Below are 23,387 nucleotides of genomic sequence, written 5' to 3'. Positions count from 1 at the left end.
TCCACTCCCATATTTCATATAGGGGATGGGCTAGACTCCTTGCAATGTTTTATACAAACTGCTGAAACCATAGACTGTCATTTGTTGCAGGGGAGAGAACAGCCTCCAGGCAGACTTTGTAGTCTTGCTGCTAAACCACAGTTTGGAGTAAATGGACATTCAACAGCTGGCTCAGCAGCAGGAGTTTGCCCCTTTTCATTCAGAAGACATTCAAAAATTCCCAGAAGAACAGTTCTTTGATGCTTCCTAAAGTTTCTCTCAGAAGAAAAATTCCTCAAAAGAATCTCTCAAAAGAAAATTTTGCATGTGTCTCCAAGACTTCCCTTTAGACATAAACACATTTTTACCTTACGATTAGTTATTTTGGTAATGCTTACAGTGGTGACATTGGAGCACAATGTGCTCCTTAGGAAAACGAAGGAAAACTGACCATTCAGCATCACATGGCCAACAGTCCACATTCAGCTGCAAGGCACCGCTCTGCCCCTTTTCAGCCCGATTGAATTCTGCCCAGTGCTTTGAATTGTTCTTTGGAGACGTGTCCAAAAAGTTCTTTGGAGACACTTGTCTCCTTCTGACTTTGCAAGGGAACATGAGGTGGCATTCAGACTGTCCGGATATGGCACATGTTTTCAAGCTTGAAATGCCTGGATTTGGATGCCTGGTAAGATGAATTTTATCCAAATTACTTTTTTTACCTCTATTTTCTCCCCATATTTCCCCTGTCACCCAAAAAACCATTAAATAATTCCACGTTTTCTTCTGCTATCCATTATACAACCTTTGACAAGCTAGTCCTACAGAATCATCCTCAGTTTTTTCAGACAATGCAAGCTACACCTTATTAGAGGCACTATTTCAGATTTACAGCACTCCCCTTTTGTAACCATAGGGACAACATCTTTCTCCTTCCATTCATCATCTCAGGGACCACCTGCTCATTCACCTCTGTAAACACCATGGCAACAACAGCAATTATTTACACAAGAAATTAATAGTAGGAAAGGGAGTTACTATTTTTAAAAACATGAAGAAAAAAAGGTTTCTTCATCTTGCTTCCATAGAAAGGAACATGCCAGTTTAGAACCACTCTTGTTCTCACTGATATGAAGCACAAAAGACAATTTTGCTTTTTCTGTAGACACCTTTACAGTCTGACAATGCCTTTTAAGTGTCCCTGCAGAAGCAACTTGCAAACACTGATGTGCCACTAACTCTGCCTGGCCTTCCAGCAATTCTTCATAACACTCCAAGCATTTTTTTCAGAACATTTCAATGATATTCCAGGAGCTGTTGTCCCCCAGAATGAAACACTCCAACCCAACTGCTATTCAGTAGTAACTATTTACCAACCCTGTTTCATGGCAAATAATGATAAATAATGATACCTCTTAAAGGTAGGAGCAACCTGACATGACCTAGAGCCTCAAAGGGGATGGAGAAGAGACCTCTGTTGTTCTGTGGTACAGCAAAAGGATGGAAGCCCATCAGTACTGCTTTCTTGCCTGCCTTAAAAATCAAGGGATGCTTTTATCCCTTGAAGAACAGGAACTTGAACCCTGCTCTGGTGTGCCCATCAGTCACCCCAAAAGGAGCTGAACTCAGAGTCCTGGCCTGAGTATGGGAGGTCAGCGACATGCATATTCTGATCCTGGCTTGTTATCTGCTTGCTTCTCTCACCTGCCAGTGCAGATAACAACACCTCCTGAGGGTTGGCTGATGTCTGTAAAGCACTTTGAAGATACAAAGCATCACAGTGTGTACAAGTTAAGTGTTAATTCATCTGCCGGGCTGATTCACCCTGACCCCTCTGCAGAGACGTCCAGTTAGTGTCAGCCCTGGCAGTTTTTGCAATTCAGGCACCTGTCCACCAGCCCCTGGACTGCAGCCAGCAATTCACACAGGACACAGAAGAGCCGTCAGATGGCAGCAACATTTGGTCATGACAGGCCTGAATTGGATTTGAAAGGGTGACCTGGAGGTGAAAGGCTCTATCAAGAAGCCACTTCTGTTCAAATACATATTAAATTAGAGAGGTGCCAAAGAGACAATGTTAAGACCCAGATCAAGTTTAGACAAGACTTTTGGCTCAGCTGCATGGACAATTCTTGTATAATTTTTACCCTAAAATATTCTGAACCAGAAAATAAACTCTTATGGATTTAGGGTCTGACCTCAAGCCAAAACTGTGAGTCTGAAGAAGGACAGTCCTTGTTCTGTCTCCTCCTTCCTCTATCCCTCACATGAAGCAAATGTGCACATACACTCAGCACCATTGCTTTTGACCTTCACAAGTTCTGAAATCTCTCCTTGCCTGAATAATTAGAAAAAAAACCCAGTGGGACTGAACAGGGTCTTGGGGCACTACCTCACCCCAAGCTTTGCTGGTTTTACTTGGCTCTGCCCATCTCAAACACCACTTGTGTCACCACCAGATGACCCACAGAACAAGCTTTAGAAATCCTGCCTTGCTCACTCCTCTGCTACAGAACAGCATTGGCTCTACAGAGGGAGGGCTCTTCAGAAAAGACAAGTGGCAAAAGAATTGACAGCTTTTTAGGAGAGGGAAGAAATCCTACTATAAAAGAGAATGTATGAATAAAAGAAAGAAAGAAAGCAAGAGAGAAAGTGAGAGTAAAGGAAAGGCAGAGAGAAGCTGAGGCAGTACCTGTTACTTATTCTCTTATAATTAAATCAAGAAAATTAGGTTATGAAACAGAAATATCTAAATGGCCATGTTTTCAGTGGATAATTAAATTTAGCTCTGGTCTGGTTGTGAAGGTTCTCTCAGCTGAAATGCTCCCAGTAGCTGTATTGCAGGTTTTAGCACGCCCTGGTGCTGTTCCTTAGACAGCCACTTGCTTGCTGTGTGACAATACACAAGTCATTTAATGTCTTCAGGCATCATTAATTGCTGCTTATATGCCTGCAACTATATTAAGGTCAAGAATTCCTGTTCAACTATTCACTTCATAGCAGTATTAATAGCTTTGTGTTTCACCACTAACTTTTAATTATACCTCTGCAGAACCCTTGGACCAAGGAGCATAGACTTTACAAGTACATAAATAAGGCCCAAAGACATTGCCTGCCTCTGCTCTAATTACAAAGGCAAAGAGTGGTAAACTAAAAACAATGGCTAGGAGTTATGGCTCCCTGTCCCCCAATTTCCTAGGAACTCTTGCAGTTGGACAAATCGTGTGTAGGCAAATCAAACTCTTTAACTACCAGTTTCTCTAGTCTCTCAAATAATATATATCATTACTCACTATTTCTTACTAAATAAGTAGCAGCTGGCAGAATATAAAGTCATCAGGCAGAAGACCAAAGGCAAACAGAATGAAGTGTTTTTTAAATTAGCTTATACTGCAGCACTCACTGCCGCCAGATTTTGGCCAAAAACCAGGTGAACAGAAAGATCAATTAGATAAATTCATAGAAAAACTATGTTATTACACTCAAAGCAGTGAACACAACTCCTTGAACAGAAAATCCCCAAATTACACAGTATCAGAAGCCTTGCTCTCTTCTTAGTCTATCCCTTAGCTTCTGCACTAAGATTCTGAGCCAAATAGACCTTGGGTTTGATGCAGCACCACTGTTCTTATTTTCCAATTACACTTTAATTTATGCTGCAGAATGAGACCTCTGTAGTTCTTAAAAAGGTAAGATGTTGGTTTGTGGTGAAAACATGTATTTCTACAGTTTAAACTAAATCTCTAAAAAAAGATTAGACAAATTATTCTCAGGTAGATCTTGATCTATATAAAGCTTTTTAGCTCAAGCCCTAAAACAGTGGGAACTGTAAGCTGGACATCAAAGGGAAAGGTCCACTTTACAGATGTAAAATATTTTAGGCAGGCCCCCGAGTGTCTTTTCCCATCAGTCAGAGCATACCCAGAAAACTGGATTAGTTGGACCTATTAGAGCACCTGTAAGGGTTGTTATTATTTTATACAGATCTGCGTGGAGCAAGAAGCAAAAATCCACACCGGGATGGAAACTGCAAACCTGCTCAGTCAGGTGGAAGGAAACAACACCACTTGTGTCATTCAAAGGTTAGGTGGGTGTGCACCTGCTTGAGAAGACAGGAAGGCTGTGGATGAACATTGTGCACATGCTTTGCCAGGGGACTGACAGCTCTTTCTTTACCAGGGGACTGACAGCTGGAAGCCAAACCAACCCTTTCTGTTCACCCTCCTGGCACAGCCTGGCCACAGGCAGAAGCTGTCCCTGGTCATTAGTCTTATTCTGTTCCCTTGCAGGTCGAGCTTTTCTTTTCCTTGCCTGTACTCAGGGTGAGCAGCAAGCACATCGAGGAAGAGATAAAAGTGAAAGCTGATAAACAGGAACACAATGACACCAAAAGAGATTAGGGACTATGCAGCAGACATGAATGCTGAGGGAAGGGACGGCATGCAAATACAAAACAGAATTGACCCAGGTATTGTCTTGATGACCCATGATTCATCCACAATGGGAAGAACAGGGTTTTTTTGGCTTTGTCCTACTCAGAGATAGCTCAACATAACATTTTGTACCAAACTGTGGGATGTAAGCTCTGAGCTTTACATCTAGCAGTATTTATGGTCTGCACAGTGCTATAAAAGCTAAAATGTAATGGACATTGTGGAAGGGTCTGCCATTACAACTGAAAGCACAACATGTCATGCCTTTTCTGGGGCATTTTATCAGCATCAGTTGTATCTGAAACTTTTTTCTCTAATATTCCCCTACTCCTACTTGACCAATAGGTGTTCTGGGCTGCAGCAAAAGCAGTGAGGCCAGCAGTCAAGGGAGGTGACTCTTCCTCTGAACCCTGCTCTTGCGAACTCCCCTGGAGTGCTCTGTACAGTTCTGGGGCCTCCAACATAAAAATGATACAGAACTGCAGGAGCAATGGTCTCCAGAGGAGACCATGAAGATGCTCAGAGGGATGGAGCACCTCTCCTATGAAGACAGGCTGAGAGGGCTGGGGTTGCTCAGCCTGGAGAAGGAAAGCCTTCAGCGAGGCCTTATAGCACCTTCCAGTACCTCCCTAGGGTGACAAGAAAACTGGAGAAGGACTTCTGACAGGATGTGTAGTGCAAGGACAAGGGAGAATGGCTCAAACTTAAAGAGAGGAGGTTTTGATTAGATAGAGGATTTTTTAGGGAAAAATTCTTTACTGTTTGGGTGATGAGGCCCTGGCACAGGTTGCCCAGAGAAGCTGTGGATGCCGCATCCCTTGGAGTGTTCAAGGCCAGGTTGGACAGGGCTCTGAGCTACCTGGACTAGTGGAAGGTGTCCCTGCCCATGGCAGGCTGCAGGAACTAGATGATTTTTAAGATCCATTTCAACCCAAACCGTTCTATGGTTCTGTGGTATTACTGCAAGGCAATGTCACCTTGGGCTTTTCCTGTCCAACAGCAGGACAGGTAACTGCCTGTAAGTAGAGTCACAACGTCTCAAACACAATGTCTCCCCTGCAAGCACATCCTGGGGACCATTATTTTTTACTGTTTCAAACAGAAAGAATATTCAGTTCTCGCAGAAGACTGGGGATTTAAGATTCAGCACAATGCTGCAGAAAATAAGTTACAATCTCAAGAGAACCCACCAGGGCATACCTAACAAAGGTATGGTAGGACTTAGGAGAAGGATATTTCCCACCCTAGACAGCAGCAGCTGACCCACATGATCAATGGTTGACAGAGATTTAAGCAGTTTCTGCATGCTGTTTCCCCTATATGTGTATATAGTCACCTTTATAAGGATGTCTGTGTGCAAAAATGCATCTTTAAGTACAAATGTTTTCAACTTGTTTTCATCCTTCTTCTCTCTATCTGTTATAGCTGTCTGTAATGGAAAACAAAGCAATTTGCTCTGAACTGTAAATAAATCAGATCAACATCCAATCTTTTGTCTCCTAAACGTTGCATCATCACCGATGGTTTTCAGGTTGAGCGTTGTGAACTATGTTGTGATTTAACCCTCCCAGGCAGATAAGCCCCACAGAGCCACTCACTCCCTCTGCAGTGGACTGAGGAAGAGAATCAGGAGGACAGAAGTGAGGAAACAAGTCTTACCCCCTTATGCTAACCACAGACCACACAGAAAGGCAGAAACCAACTCCTCGCAACAGCAGCACAGTAAAGTCTCGCACAAAATTTTGGCAGACAACTCATGGGCAAAGCAAAGTTTTGGTGAACTTGCTGTGTTTTTCCATAGTTTCCCTGACAGTTTCCTCCCCTCCATACTCCCACACACCACACTGTGAGTCGGAGAAAGTCCAGAGCTATACTTTAACTTTGGATTTCTCTGAAGGAAGGAGGTTGCTGCTATCTCTGATGGTTGGAACCTGATCCTGTCATCATTAACTTTCTCAGAGATTCTTCATTTGCTGAATATTGGTCTGTAATAAGAAGCAGGAAGGATAGGCATTTTCATAGCAACTACCTGCCAACAGATTTCAATTCTTTATCCCTTCAAAATCCCACATCTGTCCATGTCTCCAGGCACTAGTGGAAGAAGCTCTGCATTAGTTATTTTTATTATCAACATAAAAATCTTTCCATTTATTTATTTATTAAGGAAAAAAAAGCCAGCTATCTACAAAACTCAGTTCATTTTGTCCTTAGGCAGACATTTAAAGCTGTCTGCCAACGTCTTTTCTTAATAAAAAAAATAAGCTAAAATCTTTATTACACACTGTGTAACAAAATACGACCAGCTACATTCACCCAGCTGAGACATGCACCATCCATCTATCAGAAAAGATTGCTGTCACTGGAAGAGGAAACACCTGCTAAAGAAGGTGGTCCTATCCTTTACCTGGTCCTGGCCAGACTCCCAAAAAAACCCACTTTGAGTCTGGGTCTTTGCTTTTGCCTCTCAGACTGTGATATGATGAAGGCTGAAAAATATAACCCAAACTGCTTCTGTACCTTGCACAAATGCCCCTTGGAGCCTCATGCACATGGACATGGTAGGTGATGCATTTTTTGTCCAAAATATTGTGGCCTGTATCATACCCCTGTACCCCTGAAAAGAAGGAAGGATTTGGATCCCTGGCTAGGATATGTGGCAGAGCTGCTGCCTGCTCTCTTTCTAGGCTAGTGACTGGCATGTTAAACCCAAACAACACATCTTAGACTGACACAAGATGAAGCGCATTAGGCAGATGGCATGTTTTCTCTGCACAAGCCAGTGCCAGAGTATTTCCTCCTAATGATCTTCTGTTCTTGTTCTCACAGCAAAATTAGTTTTAAAGCAAAGAGAAACAACAAAATGAAAAGTATGTAGCATGATGAGAGCAAAGATTACCATTTGGGGAAAAAATCAACAATAGCAGGGTTTTATTCTTTCAATTCCACGGCTTTTATTTATATATATATACATTGTTTATAAAAACAAACACCCCACTTTGTCAGACTTGAAAAGTCAAAATTTACATTTAAATGGAGACATTTAGCTGGGTTTTTTCCCTCTCTCCCATCTCCTGAATTCAGAGCACAAAAGATTAAAAACTCTCAATTTTCCTAAATGGATGGATAACAGGTGAACTTTGCATTTTGAGAGCTATTCATTTAGTGAACAATGTTCAACTCAGCAAAGACCAAAGCCCAGCTGATCAAGGGGAAAAGAGCACTGGCTACTAGGCCTGACAGATTTGCTCAACAGCTGAGACCAGGAGAAGCTGTGATCCCATTGTGTCCTATTCCCAAGGAGGAAATTATGCCAAATGCAGCTCCCTGAGGGCAACACCTACGTTTCCAGATGTACAGTGGATCACTATCCAACCAAAAATCACCACAATTTTAGAGATTGCAGTGCTACAATAGCCCTGGCTTTATTGCCAGAACTACTGCAGATGTTTAAAATGGGAGGTGGTCTGCTTGTTAGAGAAAATGAGAAGACTTAAAACAAGTCCATAATTGCATGGCATTAAAGCCATTGTAAAATATCAAAGTGGACGCAAATACTGTGATGACCCTTAAGCTTGCTACCAATTACCTTCCTTTAATTTTTTTTCCTTTTCTTTATTCTTGTTTACTGCCTGGCCAGGAATATAATTACTGATTTTAAGCAGGGAGTCTATCAAACAAGTACAAGTACAAGCAACGTGCTCAGACAATGCCATCTTAGTCCATGGAAAGGTGCAGCAGCAGCTCATTCAGTTCTGGGCTGGATTTCTCCTCTCTGGCTTTTGCTAATATAGAGCTATAGAGCTGATGCACAGTGCTGAAGGGACACATAGGCAAAATGCTAACCTCACGTTTTTTAAAACAAGGGTTAACCACAACCAGCCCACTGTAGCATCTGATTTTAAAAGCTTTTAACAGTTTCTCATGTCTTATACTGAGTGAAATGCATGTATAGAACCCCATCAATAAAAAAAAACCCAACTCCAGCCTCCCCTCCCAAAAAACCTCCCAAACCATATCTCCCCTTCCCTTCCTCCACCCTCCAAAAAAAGAGAAAAAAACAAAACAAAACAAAACAAAAAAACCCAAAAAACCAAAAAAACCCCAGGAACAGTAATAACTGGAAAAGGCACAGACACAAAATCTAAATGCCTGGGAGGCAAATGCACTATCTCTCTGTACCCAGCACTAGGAAATTACTGACTCACTCTTTTTAAAGTTGCAAACAGAGTTTCTGGACTCCCAGGACCAGAAGCTACCCCAATCACATTGCTACTGGGACATGCATTCTGATGTTCACCCATCATCTCATTGGTCCCTCTGTCTTTGGAGAATTCCCCTTTCTGTTATTCTCACAAACTGCACAAGAATCCATTGTTTAAGCAACAAATGCTGCCAGGTTTTCTAGCAGATCCCAACTTAAAAGCATTAAGAAAAAAGTACAAGAGAATGGAATATGTTAAAGCAATCAATTCTGAATTTAAGCCTTATCCTGAGATTAAAAGGAGTTTAAGTGAAGCAGCAGGACAGAAATCACAACATATTAAGAACTGTGTCTCAGTTTTCTCCTCAAACAACCAGGAGCATCTGGGAGTATCTGGTTGTCTCTGGAGCACTGACTTGACTGGTATCCACGTGGTACTAATCCAAATAGTGTGAGGAGTCTGCACAAGAAATAGATGAGCAATGCCTCCTTTCCCAAACACACCTCTCCACTACTGTGGACCAGCATCCTTCACCCCAAATACGAAGCAGACCATTAAATTTGTGCTGAGATCACAATGCCATTACTACAGCTGCTGCAATGCTGTTTCTGGACACAGACTTATCACAGCACAAAAGCAGGAGACTTTTACTTCAGGCAACCCTTAGGATAAGATTTCAGCCTCCAAGTGATATCGGCTTGAATTCAAACCTGAGTCCTCCTGAAAATATCACAGGATCCAATGAAACATTCCCTTGTCTTTGCCATTTCCTACCATGACCTATTCTAACAATACTACACAAGGGTTGGTTTATTTACACATTTCTTGTGGCATCCATGCCCACAACGTCCAAACCTGACATCTGTTAATTCCACACAAGTGAACTCAGCTGGACGACAGGAAACAAAGCAATATGAAATGTCAGCTTTCATGTTCCCTGGCTAAAGACAGCCATGTAATCAGGCAGTCTTTAGGATGTGCATATCAGAGGTAAGCAGTGATGACAGAGTTTATCAGATACCAAAAGGCCACTAAAACATACTCCTGACTCTGCCTCTGTAGTTTTTCAATCAGTGCTCCTAAACTTGGCGCATGGTTATCACAGCTGGTGGAAACATGAAACCTTCTGGGTTACCTTCAAGCCCTAGCAAGAATGAGTATGCCCTTGAATTAACCTTGAACCTTACCCAAGGGAAGAGCTGTGTAATATACTGAAACAGTGCAAACTGGCTGCAGACGTGTGAGCTTTGGGACAGAACAGGCCCAATAAAGGTAAAATACTGACCCCTTCCTCCTGCTCATCCTGCTGAGGGCTGGACAGGACTCATCCAGCTGCTGTGCTCCTCCAAGATGTGGCAACGGATCCCAAAGGGCCAGGCACCAACTAAAGCTGAATTACATCTCATGCTGAATGCAGAACTTCTCTGGAATGGCTTTTCTGCTGTGAAGAAGCATCTTCTAGGGTTGTTAGGTGGACACTGGGTCTACCTGACACTTCTCTGAGTTACCTGAAGCACTTTTATTTAAACTTGGTATTCCCAAATTTTTTGTGTTTTTTGCAACAAAAAATATTCCTGTATTCTTTTCAATAACCAATTTGTGGGGAAAAGGACTTTTAGAAATATTATTCAAAGTAGAATAAGCTCAGCACACTACTGTAGCCAGGTCCCTCATGGAAAGTGGTCCAGTCTGAAGGTACACAGTCCTTAGCACTGTCCCAACTTTTTAGCAGAGCACTCCATGTCTTTACCTCCCCAAATTTTTCTGCACACGAGAAATTCTTCTCCATATAACTCTTCCTTTTCCTCCACTCCAAAATAACCCCACAAGCCAACAACCTACATCTTTATGTGTAGTAATTTGACAATATTACAATCTTAATCTGCAGGTGGGAAGCAGAGACATAAAGGACAGTAACAGTGAAGAGAAGCCAAGCACTATCCAAGCCTGATTCCTCTTCTGTGCCACCATGATGGTTTCATACTCAAACCACCATAGCCAAAACTGTGCTGGGCTGCTGACCTACCTGGAAAAAACAATACATATCATCATGCCATGTTCTGAGTGTTGGGTTTTTTTCTCTTTTACTTTTTTCCCTTTTATTTTTTTTTTTATTCTCGTTAATAGGTTTTGTTCTTTGTGGTGAGGGCATTTTTTGCTTTGTTTTCAAGGGCTCTCCAGGTTCCAGTAAATGAGATTGGGTTGTGTATAAAGCTGTGGCATTTTACTCTCTTAATACCAGGAAATTAATATGCACACATTTTTCAGTTTTTTATCTTGTGATATAAAGACTGAATCAAAGCATCAAAGGGAAAGAAAGTGGGCTTTTTTTTCTTGCCTAAGTTTTCTGGGACTCAATAATATTGTCAGTTTCTCTTTCTCTCCTGCTTCTATTTTGTCTTAAGGCTCTGCATCTTGGAAGACTGTGAAGCTGCTATGTGATTTTTATCTCCATGATTAAAGTGTTACACTTTATTGAGCTCTTTGCATCAGCACCGAAATCTGCAATGCAGGATTTTACATAACACTTCATTTTCTCCTCGCACCATTACTGTTATTAACCTGGTGGCAATAAACAGAAAATACAGCTCGGCTCATGATGTACTCCTGAGTTTGTGTGTGTGTGTGTGTGTGTGTGTGTGTGCATAACAGAAAAGGAAAAAGAAGAAAAAGAATGGAAATGAAAGGGCCTCAACCCTGTGAAAGACTAGGAATGGCTGCATGAACTTGTCTATTCCTTAAAGAACAATCTCAGCCTTTCAGAGTTAAAAGAAGTACTGTGCTGGAGTTTCTACATGCAAGGATTTCTTCCAAAATAAAAGATCAAAACATAAAGAACATCCAAAATCTCCAACTCATTATTATTCATTGTTAGACTTCTCAGATGGAAGATTCGATTGATATCCTACTTTGGGATGTTGCACGGTGCTTTGTTTAAATGACAAAGAACATGAGATCTGCCAAGAAGATACCAATAAGAGTTTGGAACCCAGCTGAGGAGCTGGATGTGCCAGCACAGAAGACCTTCTCACTCCATCAGTGGGTGGAACCTGCGTGTTTCACAGACATGAAATCTCTGAGTTCCCAGGAAAAAAGCCTGAGTTAATATCCAAATATGTAGAAGCCTGGGTTACTGACAGAGGATTCTCTTTCTGCTGAGGCAGGAGAGAACTGCAGGTTCTGGAGCAGAGACATTTAGATGTGAAAGCAAGACTGCAGGAGCCATGAAGAACGAGATGGGTCATCCAGGATCAGATGGTCACCAAAACTTGATCAAAGCCTGATGGGGGAGAGAGAAAGCAGGCCAGTGTGGGAAACTTGGCATGTCCCACAGAGAGCCTTCTGAGGCACAGTCAGTTTGGGCATGACCTGACAGAAGTGCTTCAGGAGCTTAGGCATCATCTTCAAAATAAAACACTTAGGGGCCCAGGCTTCCTAGACTTCCTCTTCCCTTTAGATAACAGAAGCTCTCCTTTTGCAGTCCTGGAAGGCTGGAGGTGGGGAGTTGGGGGATGTCCTAAAAACCTGTGTCAAGCTGTCTTCTCTCAGGAGCTGCAGGTCTCCATGACCTGCACTGTGCTGCCACAGCTCCTAAGGCATGTCCTCCCAGGAGCGGTCAGGAAAGTCAATGCAGACTGGGCTCAGTGGCACTGCTATAGCTTACCCTGAAATGTTCTGGTTATTTTTGAAGGATTGTTTTGTATTTTAACCCGAGAGGAATGTTTTAGAAGGCTCGCCAAGCTTCTGCCCCCTACTTATGTGGGTTCCTGCTCTTTACTCTTGCTATTTATTTTGTACTTGCTCTTTACTCAGTTTACTACAGTTTGAAATATAGCAGAACATTTTTCAGTTCGTCAGTGTGTTGTTTGCTGTCAAAGAGACGGAATGTTACTACTTTCCTCTGGAGAAGCTTAGGACATGATGGATGAAATGTCACAAATAATTAGACTTCTCTTATGAATTACATTTTTTAAAACTTCTGTTTTCATGTCAACAGGTATGTTATGGATAGGCTGCATGGAAGGACCTGGGGAAATTTTAGTTCTCTGGGAACAGCAGTAATGTAATATCTGATAAGCCAGGGAAACAGCACCAGCTGAGACAAACTTTAAAAACTTTGACTATGACAATTTGGGGCTATGAAAGATCTGAGTCCAGTGGCAGAATCAAAAAGGTCCATTCCAGTTCCTGAACAGCATGGACATGGTTAGGGATTTAAAGACTGCTTGACACAGTCTGACCTAAAGTCCATCCACTGCAGTGTCCTGTTTCTGACAGTGATGTTTTGTGGCACTGTTAAGCCCGACACAACACGACACCCAGTGATAATCTAAATAACTATCTGGCTTGGAGGAAATAAAAACTGCAGTTCACTTTCACACTTTGAGCAGAGATGTACTGCAGATAGGCAGATACTCAGATTGCATAAAATTATCTGTGAGACAGACAGGAACAAACCCTCCAACTCTGAACTCTCCTTGGATAACTGGTCTGCACTTTATGGGCTGGGCACACATCAGTGAACACACCCCAATACCTGAGCATGCTGGAAAAATCTGCACAAAACAATCACGGGTGTTCACACACTACTTCTTCATTAGGGTTTATAGGAATTTCTAGATCTCTCATCATTTTAATCTCTAAGTTTATAAACTGCCAGTTGTTACAGCAGTAAACACTGGATCAAACATAACGCTGCAGCTGAATTGCTGCTTTGAAATCTTGTATCGCGTGCAACGACTTTAAATTGCTTGCTTTGCTGAAAAGGCTGAAAGAATGCGAAGCCATGACACTCTAAATCACACTAATCAATGATGTAAATCTTAACTGTATGAACATATCAATAATGAGGAATGCTCCAGGGGAAAAAAGTGCAAACTGCACACCTTTAAGATCTCCCTTCCATAACCAACTTATTTTCATATGTTGTAGAATCATCAAGAAAATATAAAGACTAATAATGACGTGGCAAAATTTACTTAACCCCCTTGACATGGAAATAAAGTCTTATTTTATCCATGGGAAAAAAAAAGTCTCCCACATGTATTTGCTAAGCAAACTCAACTGATTAGGAATGATTCAATTAAAATGGAAGCGTTGCAGTGTATGACATAAAAAGCATCACTGAAGTTTTCTCAGGAGATTTAAAATGTTATTTTTAATGTTAAACTGTATAAACAAAAATGTTTGAAGCAGAAGAGAAGCCATGAAGTTCCAGTGTTCATAAACAGAACACAGCTTGTTTGGGGTGTCACAGTATTTCAGACAAATATTATAGATATTGGTATTATCAAAACAGGGCCTGGGAAAATAGTTTTCAAACACCAGGAAAGGAGGGGGAGGAGGAAGGGGGAACAACACACCTCTCAAACCCTTTTTTTTTTCTTCTTACTCAGAAAACAAAGCTGTGATCATCGACTCATCTCTAAGGATCATAAAACAACAAAAGAAAATTGCCTCCCAATGGCTAACATGATGAGAGGGAAAAGAGGCAGCTTGAGTAGCTTCTTAACTGTGTTGCTTCCTCCCAGCAACGGCTAATGAGATTCCCTGCCAAGGTGGAACCTGCCACACATCCTCTACATCAAAGAGGATCAGGAGGATATTCTATTGCCTTTGACTACCATGCTTCCTAGTGTGGTAGAAAGCCACATCTGAAAGTCCCCATGACCCCCAAAAGTCACCTATTGCTCTCTGAGGAACTTGGAAGTTGATAAAACCCATTGTCGAGCCCTTGTTTTGCTGCTTCACAAACACTTGTGTTCTACCAGCTGTGTGCAGATTTATCCGAGAGAGAAGTGGTTGCATCCCTGTCTTCCTCAGGCAGGCCCATCACAACTTACATGGTATGATCACTGTCCATCCCTCCTCTTCCTTCACACTGCAGCTAGAGAAAGCTCAGGAGTGCTGTCAGATCTCCTAGAGTGCAGTCACAGGGACACTCCCATCACAGGTTCCCAATCTATCAGTGTGCTGTTCCATGTGCCACAAGCCACCACCACCGTGTTCCCAGCGGGACGAGGCTCAGTCAGCACCACAGCCACCTGTGGCTGCTGTTCAACGTGCCTGTGCTCCCTCTGGCACTTTCTAGCTGGTCTTAAAACCCTTCACCAATTGACTCAGTGGGCAGGGTCACACTGCAGCCTAGCAAGCAAAGCCCAGGGGGAAAACAACCTGCCCAAGGTCACACAGGATGTGAGGAAAAGCCAACCTGTACTTTTGATTTCTGTCCATTCTGCTGCTGCTCTTGTTTAGGAGGGGTGGGGAGAGGCTCCAGGTGCTGAACTGAAACCTCTTCCTTCTTAAACCCTGTTTCCAAGCAGAGTGAAGGCGGAGGTTTGTAACTACAAAAATGTCATGGAGGTGGGAGGTCACCCATCTCTTTCTCTTCTACTTCTTCTGGATAACTATTTAGATTAGGGGAGATAGAAAGCCTTCATAGTCAAGTCCAGCTTCTACACTGATCAGTGCAAGCAAAGAAAGCAGAAAGAAGCTGGTTTTCAGGGCAACTATTTGACAACCTTGCTATTTGCTGCACTTTTCTTTGGGAACCTTGCTTCCTTCCATTTGGGGCAGAGATATAAAGAAGTATTCCAACACGAAGGCATAATTTTGGCTCCATTCCACTTGACTGAATATAAGGATGCAGTGTCAGCTGCCTGGGAACATAGCTCCCAGTGCTTGATATTTTTTTGGATTTCTCTGTTTGGGTCCCAAGTCACTGTGCTCATTTATCACACACTGAAGATTGTTGTTTCCTAATACTTCTGCTACAGGGAATACTTCAGGAGGCCCTGCCTCCACTGTTCCCAAGCCAGCAGAAACAAAAGGGGCAGAAGCTTCCATCTCATGAAAATGACATGTCCATTGATTTCTCTGTTCTGACATGGGCTTGGCATTTGACCTTCAGCAAATCACCCAACTCCCCTCAGCTCTCGCTCATATAATGGGCATTGCAGAAACCCGTTTGTCTAATCTCCATAAATCTCCACCTCCTCGTGGAAAACGCTTTTCCATAGTGCACAGTAGTGCAAATTCAATGGGATGCTGATCAGAACAGGAACTGCTGTAACATATATAGCCTGCCATTACACGCACCTTTTCTTGTGCTCCAGGGTGGAAGAATTATTGGTGAAAGGAACATCCAGAAAAATGTTATTTGAAAAGGTGCTGTTTACTTAAGAAATTACCCCTACTTTGTATTTAATATTTCATACTTAAGGCTCAATCAATGCAGGAAATTCTCCTTCTATTCTTGTATCTCAACAATAATGATGCAAAAGGTCATACAGCATATCATCAATAAAATACTGTCTCTTGAAAATCAGTTTTCAGATGGTCAAATTATTTTTGAAATAGAAGTGTCATTCTTTAACCCTGTCAGGAAGCTAGAGGCACAACATTCAGTTTCCATTTAAAAATCAAAATGTAAAAGGGTAGGAGAAAAAAAATGCTCCCAAAAAATCACTAACACAAATGTCATTCAGGCCTGGTAAAAAGGAACACTGAGATTAAATGTTACCCTTTATAGTTTGCAACCCAAACAGAAGATCACTGAGCTAAAGCATGACAATAAAATCTATTGCACGTATGCAAACTAGCCAGTCAAATCTCCAGCTCTCTCCAGGCTGGGAAAAATAACCAAAGGAAAAAGAAACAACAAAACATTAGAACAACTGAAAGAAGTAACACTTCAAAAATCTTTCTGTTTCAACTATATATAATAAGCTGATACTGGGGAAAGTCTGAGGGCTGGATGGCTTTTTTTTTTTTTTTTTTTTTTTTTTTCCCTTTTAATGTGAGGTTTTTACTCTGACAATTTATCCTTAATGTTATTTGAACATAGGTTACCCTAGCTGCACACCAAAATATACTGGCTTGGAGTTTAATTTTGAGACACTTAACATTACATTTTCCCAAGAAATGGTTGCTCTTCTCCTGAATTTGATGGCTCATTGAGCTTCCAGGTAAGAGCTGGTTTTACAGGGATATGTCTCTGTACATTCTTTACAGTCCTTATAAAACTGCCTGGCCAGGCAGAGCACTGATTGCCTGGGGAACTTTTGGTAGGGGTAGGTTAATCTATGTGACCTCCATAGTTCATCTGAAACTGCTGCACAACTTTCTAAAGAGCCATCTTTATTTCCTCCTCGTCTGCTCCTGAGTGACTCCCAGCACACACTTTCTCAAGGATAGCTGGATCAAACACAGAGGTGAGCATAAACACATTTCTTCCTGTGAGAACATTTGCAGTGGATATAGATAAAGACTCAGGGCTGCCCACTAACACCCACAGTCCCCTGTGCACCAGCCCAAGTGCAAAACCATGTAACTGTGCAAACACAATGATTGGGCTCCAGCAGAACTACTTCTATTCCCACAAGAAGAACAGTTCACCCACTGGGAGGGGTGTTTTTATTAGCAGGGATCTGTCCTTCTAGTAATGAAAATAATTTGCCTGTTCTCTGAAAGGACCAGCAGATAGCATTCATTCCAGGTTAGTCTTTTTCCTGTATGCTAATGTGATTTTTAAGCTGATGATAAGTAGTCTGTCAAAGTTATTTCAGTGTAGAGCAAAGGGGTAACTCCACGCAGCTTGGAAGCCCTTCCTTCCCCATCCTCTGAAGCAGCATTAATCAGGATTGCTGCCGAAGCCACGGAGCATTTTGTAACTCTCCCCACCCTTCTTCCAACGCCTTAACACCTCCTCTCCTCTCTCCCCCCACACCGTCAGCGCTGCTCCCCCAGCACAAATTGCCACACATCTGTGCAAAGGACAGGCGGAAGAATAAGGTGACAGTTCTTTAAGGAAAGAATAAAAATGCAAATTAACAAACACCAAATTTGCTGTAAACATTAAATACTTCAGACATGAAACCTTCTGTGCTACAAGAGTGCTTTCAGCATTATCTATTCACAGCAGTTCCTCTGCTCCTGAGGGTCATAAACACTGAGAGATGGAGCCAGCAAAAAAGCTCTAGTTGAAATTCAGCTCACAGCAAAAGCAATTTCCGAGTGTGCAAAGTGCTGTCAGCAGGCCTGATGTTTGTGTATGAAATATAGACAATATGACTGGCCCATCGGCAGTCACTGTCAGCCTGATGGATGGGGCCTGAAAAGAAGTAAAGCGGCTGCCGTTAGGGCCCAGTCTATCAGATGCTTGATGGAGATTCGGGGGCTTAATAGAGGTAAAAGTTTCTTCTAATCGGGCAAAATTTCCAGCGGTGATCACAAAGAAAATAAAAGGGATAGCGATGGGATACGAGGGCACGAGCAAGGCTTCCCCGCCTCGGTACAAAATAGAAGAGGAAAGAGATGCCTTCTCAACATGGAGGAAAATTGGTGTCTTTGTTCTTGGATCTCAGCTGTCCCAGGACAGACTGGACAGTCCTAAAGCTCACTGTGTGCACAAGCATCTTTCCTACTGCCTCCTGGCAAAATGAAAACATCACTCTGGTGCCCTTCACAGCAGACCTGGTGCTGTGACAGCAGGGGGACTGGTGGACACAGCACCACACCCATGCAGAACAATTTCTGAAACAGCCAGTTCAAATGTCCTTGTTCCTTTTACCATTTGGAAACTAGAGTTCTAGCTATTTCCTTTTTTTCTTTTGCCCCCAAGGCTGTTATGTGGGTAAAACTTCATGCGCAGTATGTGTAGGCCATCTGCAATAAAAATACAGAGGGCTAAGCTCCACATCACACCTCACGCTGTGGGGCCCTTATCTCATGATGTCCCTCAGGAAGAAAATGTAGAGACCACAGAAAAAATGCATGGCACGGGTCAGGGCACTCATGGTGGTTCACTTATTAATACTGGTGCCAAGAAACCATGAAAATCAAAGACTCTGTTGAAAAAATGCTGACCACTTCAATAAAGATGGAGAGCAATTAGAAGTGAGCGTGTGCTTCAAAGTCCATGAACCAGTCTGCAGCCAAACTATGTATTTTGAAACTAAATAAACCCACAGCTTTGATCCATCCCTATGTGCAAAGGCAAAGAAGGGCTGACAGCTTGTGATGTTTGCCTCCCTTCAGGTATGTGAGAAGGCAAGTTCACGGCGTAGGGAAAGGCAGAATTATTGCAGGTTTTCACTCCAAAACAGGAGTGTCAAGCAGAAGAAATTTCAATGAATGCTTAAATTTCTTAAGCAAAACCACTGTAAGAATTGAGGCAAAATGCAGAACAGGAAATTAAAATTGTGCACATGTGGGAAACCACCCCAGGTCTAGCAGTCTGTCTAACATTTTGAAAGAAGCAATATATTTCTACAAGAAATCATGGCTTAAGAAGACCCTTCTTTTTCACTAGGACTGTATACTTCTTACTCATCATTACAGGCTCTTCCTTGATCACAAATAAAGCCAAGAGTAGCTGCTGGGGGTATTTGGGGAATTTAAAAATGGTCATTTCTTTGCAACAGTTTTTAAATAGTTCTCCAACAGGAGAAGCAACTTTTCAATACCCTAATTGTCATGGTCATCAGAATGGGCTCAGGCTCAAGAGAACAGAGTACATGTGATTAGTTCCTACCTGTCCTTTCAGCCATACAACCTACTGGCTCTCTCACCTCAGGCACACACTCTACAGCTGGAGATTTTCTTCCCTGAAAATCCTCCTCCCTCAGATATCCATCCATCCATCCATCCTTGCTCTCAGGGTGGGAGCTGGTGTTCACACACTAAACCCTTTCAGTGTTTCTACAACACTCTGTGGGGCATTTCCTCTGGAACCCAGTTTATTCTGCCCCATGTAGAGTGGGAAATTCTACATTCCAAACCCCCAGCTTAGAACTTGTCAGAAGGTCTGGCTGCTCCCTGCTTACAAGAGCAGGCAGGACTCAGCTGGAGCCTTTGGTAGCAAAGCAGCTCCTGACATTAATATCCTTTAGCACAGGCTCCAGAAGAGCTGCTAACAGTGAGCTTTTAAAAAAGATTGCTGCATCCTTAACAGGTTTTAAAGCAAGCTCCTTTACCCTATTACCAGCACCTGATGAAAACCACTACCCTATTGAACTCACCAGCGGGCCATTAGAAGTATGTCAGATTATATTAACTAGGCAATTAAAAAAAAACACCCAACCAGCAACAACAAGCAGCAACAACTCAGCGAGTGAGGAGAGCCTGTCTGTCGTTTTGTAAATCCCCAAATTAGTTTTGAAAGGCCACTTTCAGCCTGGAGTTAAGGCCAGATTTACCCTCTGCAATGGGCTGAATCTCTGCAGCAACCTGATGAAACTGATTATTTATGATAAGTGACTGACATTGGAACAGTGCCCAAAAGGCAAAGGAATGAAAGCTGCTGTGACCCCAAATGAGAAGATTTTCTTTGATCAGCTTGCACCAGCTTCTAAAAAAATTATGACTTCTGGTTTCATGCAGGAGATCAAATAATTAAACAAACAGATGTGCAGATATTAATAACAAAAGGTGTTGCATGAGGGAAGCATTCAACCACAAACAAGCCATTTATTTTAAGACTTAAGTGTTGCTGAAATTCCCAATCAGAAGAAGAAAGAATGATTTTTAAGTGTGGTGTGGGAGGCATTTTAGAGAACCGGGGGTAATTTAAAACAGAATATGCTTTTTTGATGAGACTGCCAAAACCAAGATGCCTCTGGATAAAAAATAAAGAAAGAAAAAAAAAAGTTAATTTACATACAGACAGAGCTGTCAAGCAAGTCATCAGCAGAGAGAGGGATAACAAGTCTTTGGGTAACAACTCCCTTGTTAGGAAGATGGCAGCAAGAAGCAGGATCAAGGGAAAAAGAAAGTAACTGTACAGATGTTTTAAAGGAACAGTTAGCCTTTTCTGTGGCTTGGGGGGGCTGAACATTGCAGGTGCCTCCTCAGTGCAAGTAGAGAAACCACCTGCATGAAGGACGTGTGCACAGCTCGGGAAATAATTGAGAAATATCTTCTATTTCTGTTCAGCATACAAGGGTCTGAGCAAGGAGTCTGGGTCTAGACTCCAACCTCAATTTTCCTCAGCTTTCTGCTGTTGGGGAAGGGCAGGAAGGATGTTATTTTTGAGCTTTACCTCTCCAGGATAGTCAGAAGTGACTTGAGGAGGCACTGAGGAAAGAGTCACAGACCCTGTCCAAGAAATCTCAAGGAGTAACAACATCCTCACACATACTCCTTGAGTGCTGCTGGATGAAAAGCCCACGATCAGAAAAATAGATAAAAAATGCAGGTGGTTCCCACGCAAAAGCTGCAGAAAGCAGATCTCAGCCCCTCACCACATGGCAGCTGCTCCTTGTCCCCCATTACATACCCGCAGTGCTACCAGCAGCACAAGGACGCTGATATCCAAGATAAGGTAGAAAAGGTTCCCCAGCCAGAGGCACGTCTGGGCTTGAGCCACCTCTCTTTCCTCACCTTGAATACCAGAGGCTTTCATACTACTCCCATTCCTTCTATCTCTGTGGATGCAGTAAACCCCACTTGCCAACATTGATCCAAGAGGTGGGATTTGTCTGCTGGAGTGTTGTTTATTCCCAGGAAAGCAGAGAAGGTGGAATGGAAGTGCTGACAAATTCCATCGCAGGTCATCAGCCCAACTGGACTCTAATGGTTTCTTTGACTTGCAAATCTCTGCTGCCAGCTTTACTTTTCCCTGCTAAACTCCTTCCTGAAACCTGAGAACCATCGTCCTTTTCCATTCCTTTCATCAAAGAGCCTCCCAGAATTGTGAACATTCTGAGAAGATTTGATGAAAAAGAGATTAATTTCAAGTGGAACCCCTACTTATTCTCTACCGCTGTGGATCTGTGACATGAGAAAGGGACAGATTGCTGAGCTTCTACATTGCAGAAAAGAAACCATGGAATATCCTTCAGTATCTCAGCTGTGATGGGAGAAAACTGAGATCCCAAGAAACAGGGTAGAGGTCTATACATCCATAAACCCAAGCCACTGGCTGTAATATCACCGGGTTTTCATGGCACTCAGGGTCACACTGATCTCACACTGAGCTTTTCCAGATAAAAAATGGCTATATCAAAGCAAATAGCAAGTGGTTTTTCAGGAAAAAAATAAAAACCATTTTTCTATACGTGGATATTTTATGCAAAGATACATTTTTCTGTTGTTATACACTCCCAGAACAAATCCTTACACTGTGCTTAAGCAGAATATCACACAGAGAATTTATTTAAGTAAAAACTAAAGTATGTATGGCAAAGGCTTTACAAAGAGGAAAAAAAATTTAAGACCAGAACTCTCCTAATATTTTTAACATGGCCATTTTCATTTATGTATTTGTGGTACAAAGCATTGTGCATGCTGCACAGAATTGTACCGTTGTGACCATTGAATATTTGAGTAAATGCAACTTCAATATGATGGTAGGTTTCTTCATGAGAGTACAGAAAATGCTGTTAGAACAGAGCAAATTGGTTTGGTTGTTTTTTTTTTTTTTTTTTTTTTTTTTAAAGAAACACAGTAGGGTAAGAAACAACTTGGCTGGCTGTGGGGGTGGACTGGCTAATCTAACAGAGTGTTCCTGTCTCTGTCTTCCACGTTGGTATAGAAATGACAAATCTACCCAAAAGCCAGCCCAGGTGACTCACAATTATCTGTGTTTCCCTATTGTGATTGTGGTGATTTAGGCTGGAGATGGGGTTGACTTTCAGAAAGCGATGTGTACCCACAACTCAGACTGACACTATTTTCCGGAAAATACACAGAGCTCAATACATTTGGTCTTACTGGAAACCGCCAGCAATTTTTTCAACAATATATCCTGAGGAAACAGAGGTGCTTAGCCAGGAGGGGATTCCTGGCTCCAGTGGTCTATGTATCCAACACATGCCTTTGACTGATTCACACAGACAGAAAAATGATCAGTTCTTTATGGCACATGGTCTTCCCTTCCTCTGCATGACCAAAACAATATCAGGATTCAAGACAAATGCCAAGTTATGAGGTTGGGGCTAGTGAGACACACACACAAGGAGGTGAAACATCCTGGCACACCCACCCTCCAGCCTGCCCTGCTAATGCCACAATGTCTCTGTGCAAACAGATGCTCCACTCCTGTGCAACCCCCTTCCCTTTATCAAGGTTTTATCCCCTTCACTAAAAATCATTCTCAACATTTTCCTTACTCTGACCTCACTGTACAAGAAAAAGGCAGCGCCAATAGTAATAAAATGTGTCCTTTAGTTTCAGGAGTCTGCCTTCCATTTAAGCTATGGAAATGGGAAGCAGCAGCTGCTGATGGCTGTATAAACATAACTGTCCACAGAGCATAACTGGCACTTTGCTGAACTCATCTCTGCAAGATAATAGATGTGGCTGGTCTGATGTGATAATACTTGATTGATTTACCCACATGGTATTCAAAACGTGGCTGATGTGACCCTTTTGCTCCAGTCTACCCATGAACCATAGATTTAAGCTCCACACATTAAGTGGATTTGTTGGAAAGCTGGAATTCACAAATCAAAGAGGCTGTTAAGGTTCAATAATATGGTTACATGATGAATGCAAAGCCAGAGCCCATTGCATGCTAAGTGGGTTGGATAAAAAGGCATCTCAAGAATATCTTAGTGTGATCCCCATTCTTTCCTACATCATGACCCTTACCAAAGTTTTCCAAACCTGTGAAGCCCAGATTTACAGTCTTACCAATACAAAAAGCACAACTAACTAGAATTTCTTCTGAACATGCATCCGAATGTTTGAGTGGTCATTCAGATTTTACCTGGATTCACCCTTGGCCAGGCTTAAGCCCTCATTAACAACTGTGACTCTCATCCAACACCACCCA

General features: G+C 42.3%; 1 protein-coding gene across 1 annotated transcript in view; it reads right to left on the bottom strand.

Annotated features, from left to right (window-relative positions):
* The window catches only part of LOC136364615 (cytosolic carboxypeptidase 6-like), a 118,119-nt gene extending 97,051 nt beyond the window's left edge, over positions 1-21,068 (bottom strand). Inside the window, exon 1 of the mRNA XM_066324564.1 lies at positions 20,889-21,068. Within this exon, the coding sequence (XP_066180661.1) occupies positions 20,889-21,068 (180 nt within the window). The remainder of the gene's footprint in view (positions 1-20,888) is intronic.
* Between the last annotated feature and the right edge of the window lie 2,319 nt (positions 21,069-23,387).

This window comes from Sylvia atricapilla, chromosome 9 (assembly GCF_009819655.1).
Source record: "Sylvia atricapilla isolate bSylAtr1 chromosome 9, bSylAtr1.pri, whole genome shotgun sequence".
NCBI classification, from domain to species: domain Eukaryota; kingdom Metazoa; phylum Chordata; class Aves; order Passeriformes; family Sylviidae; genus Sylvia; species Sylvia atricapilla.
This window is presented reverse-complemented; position numbering and strand designations above follow the sequence as displayed.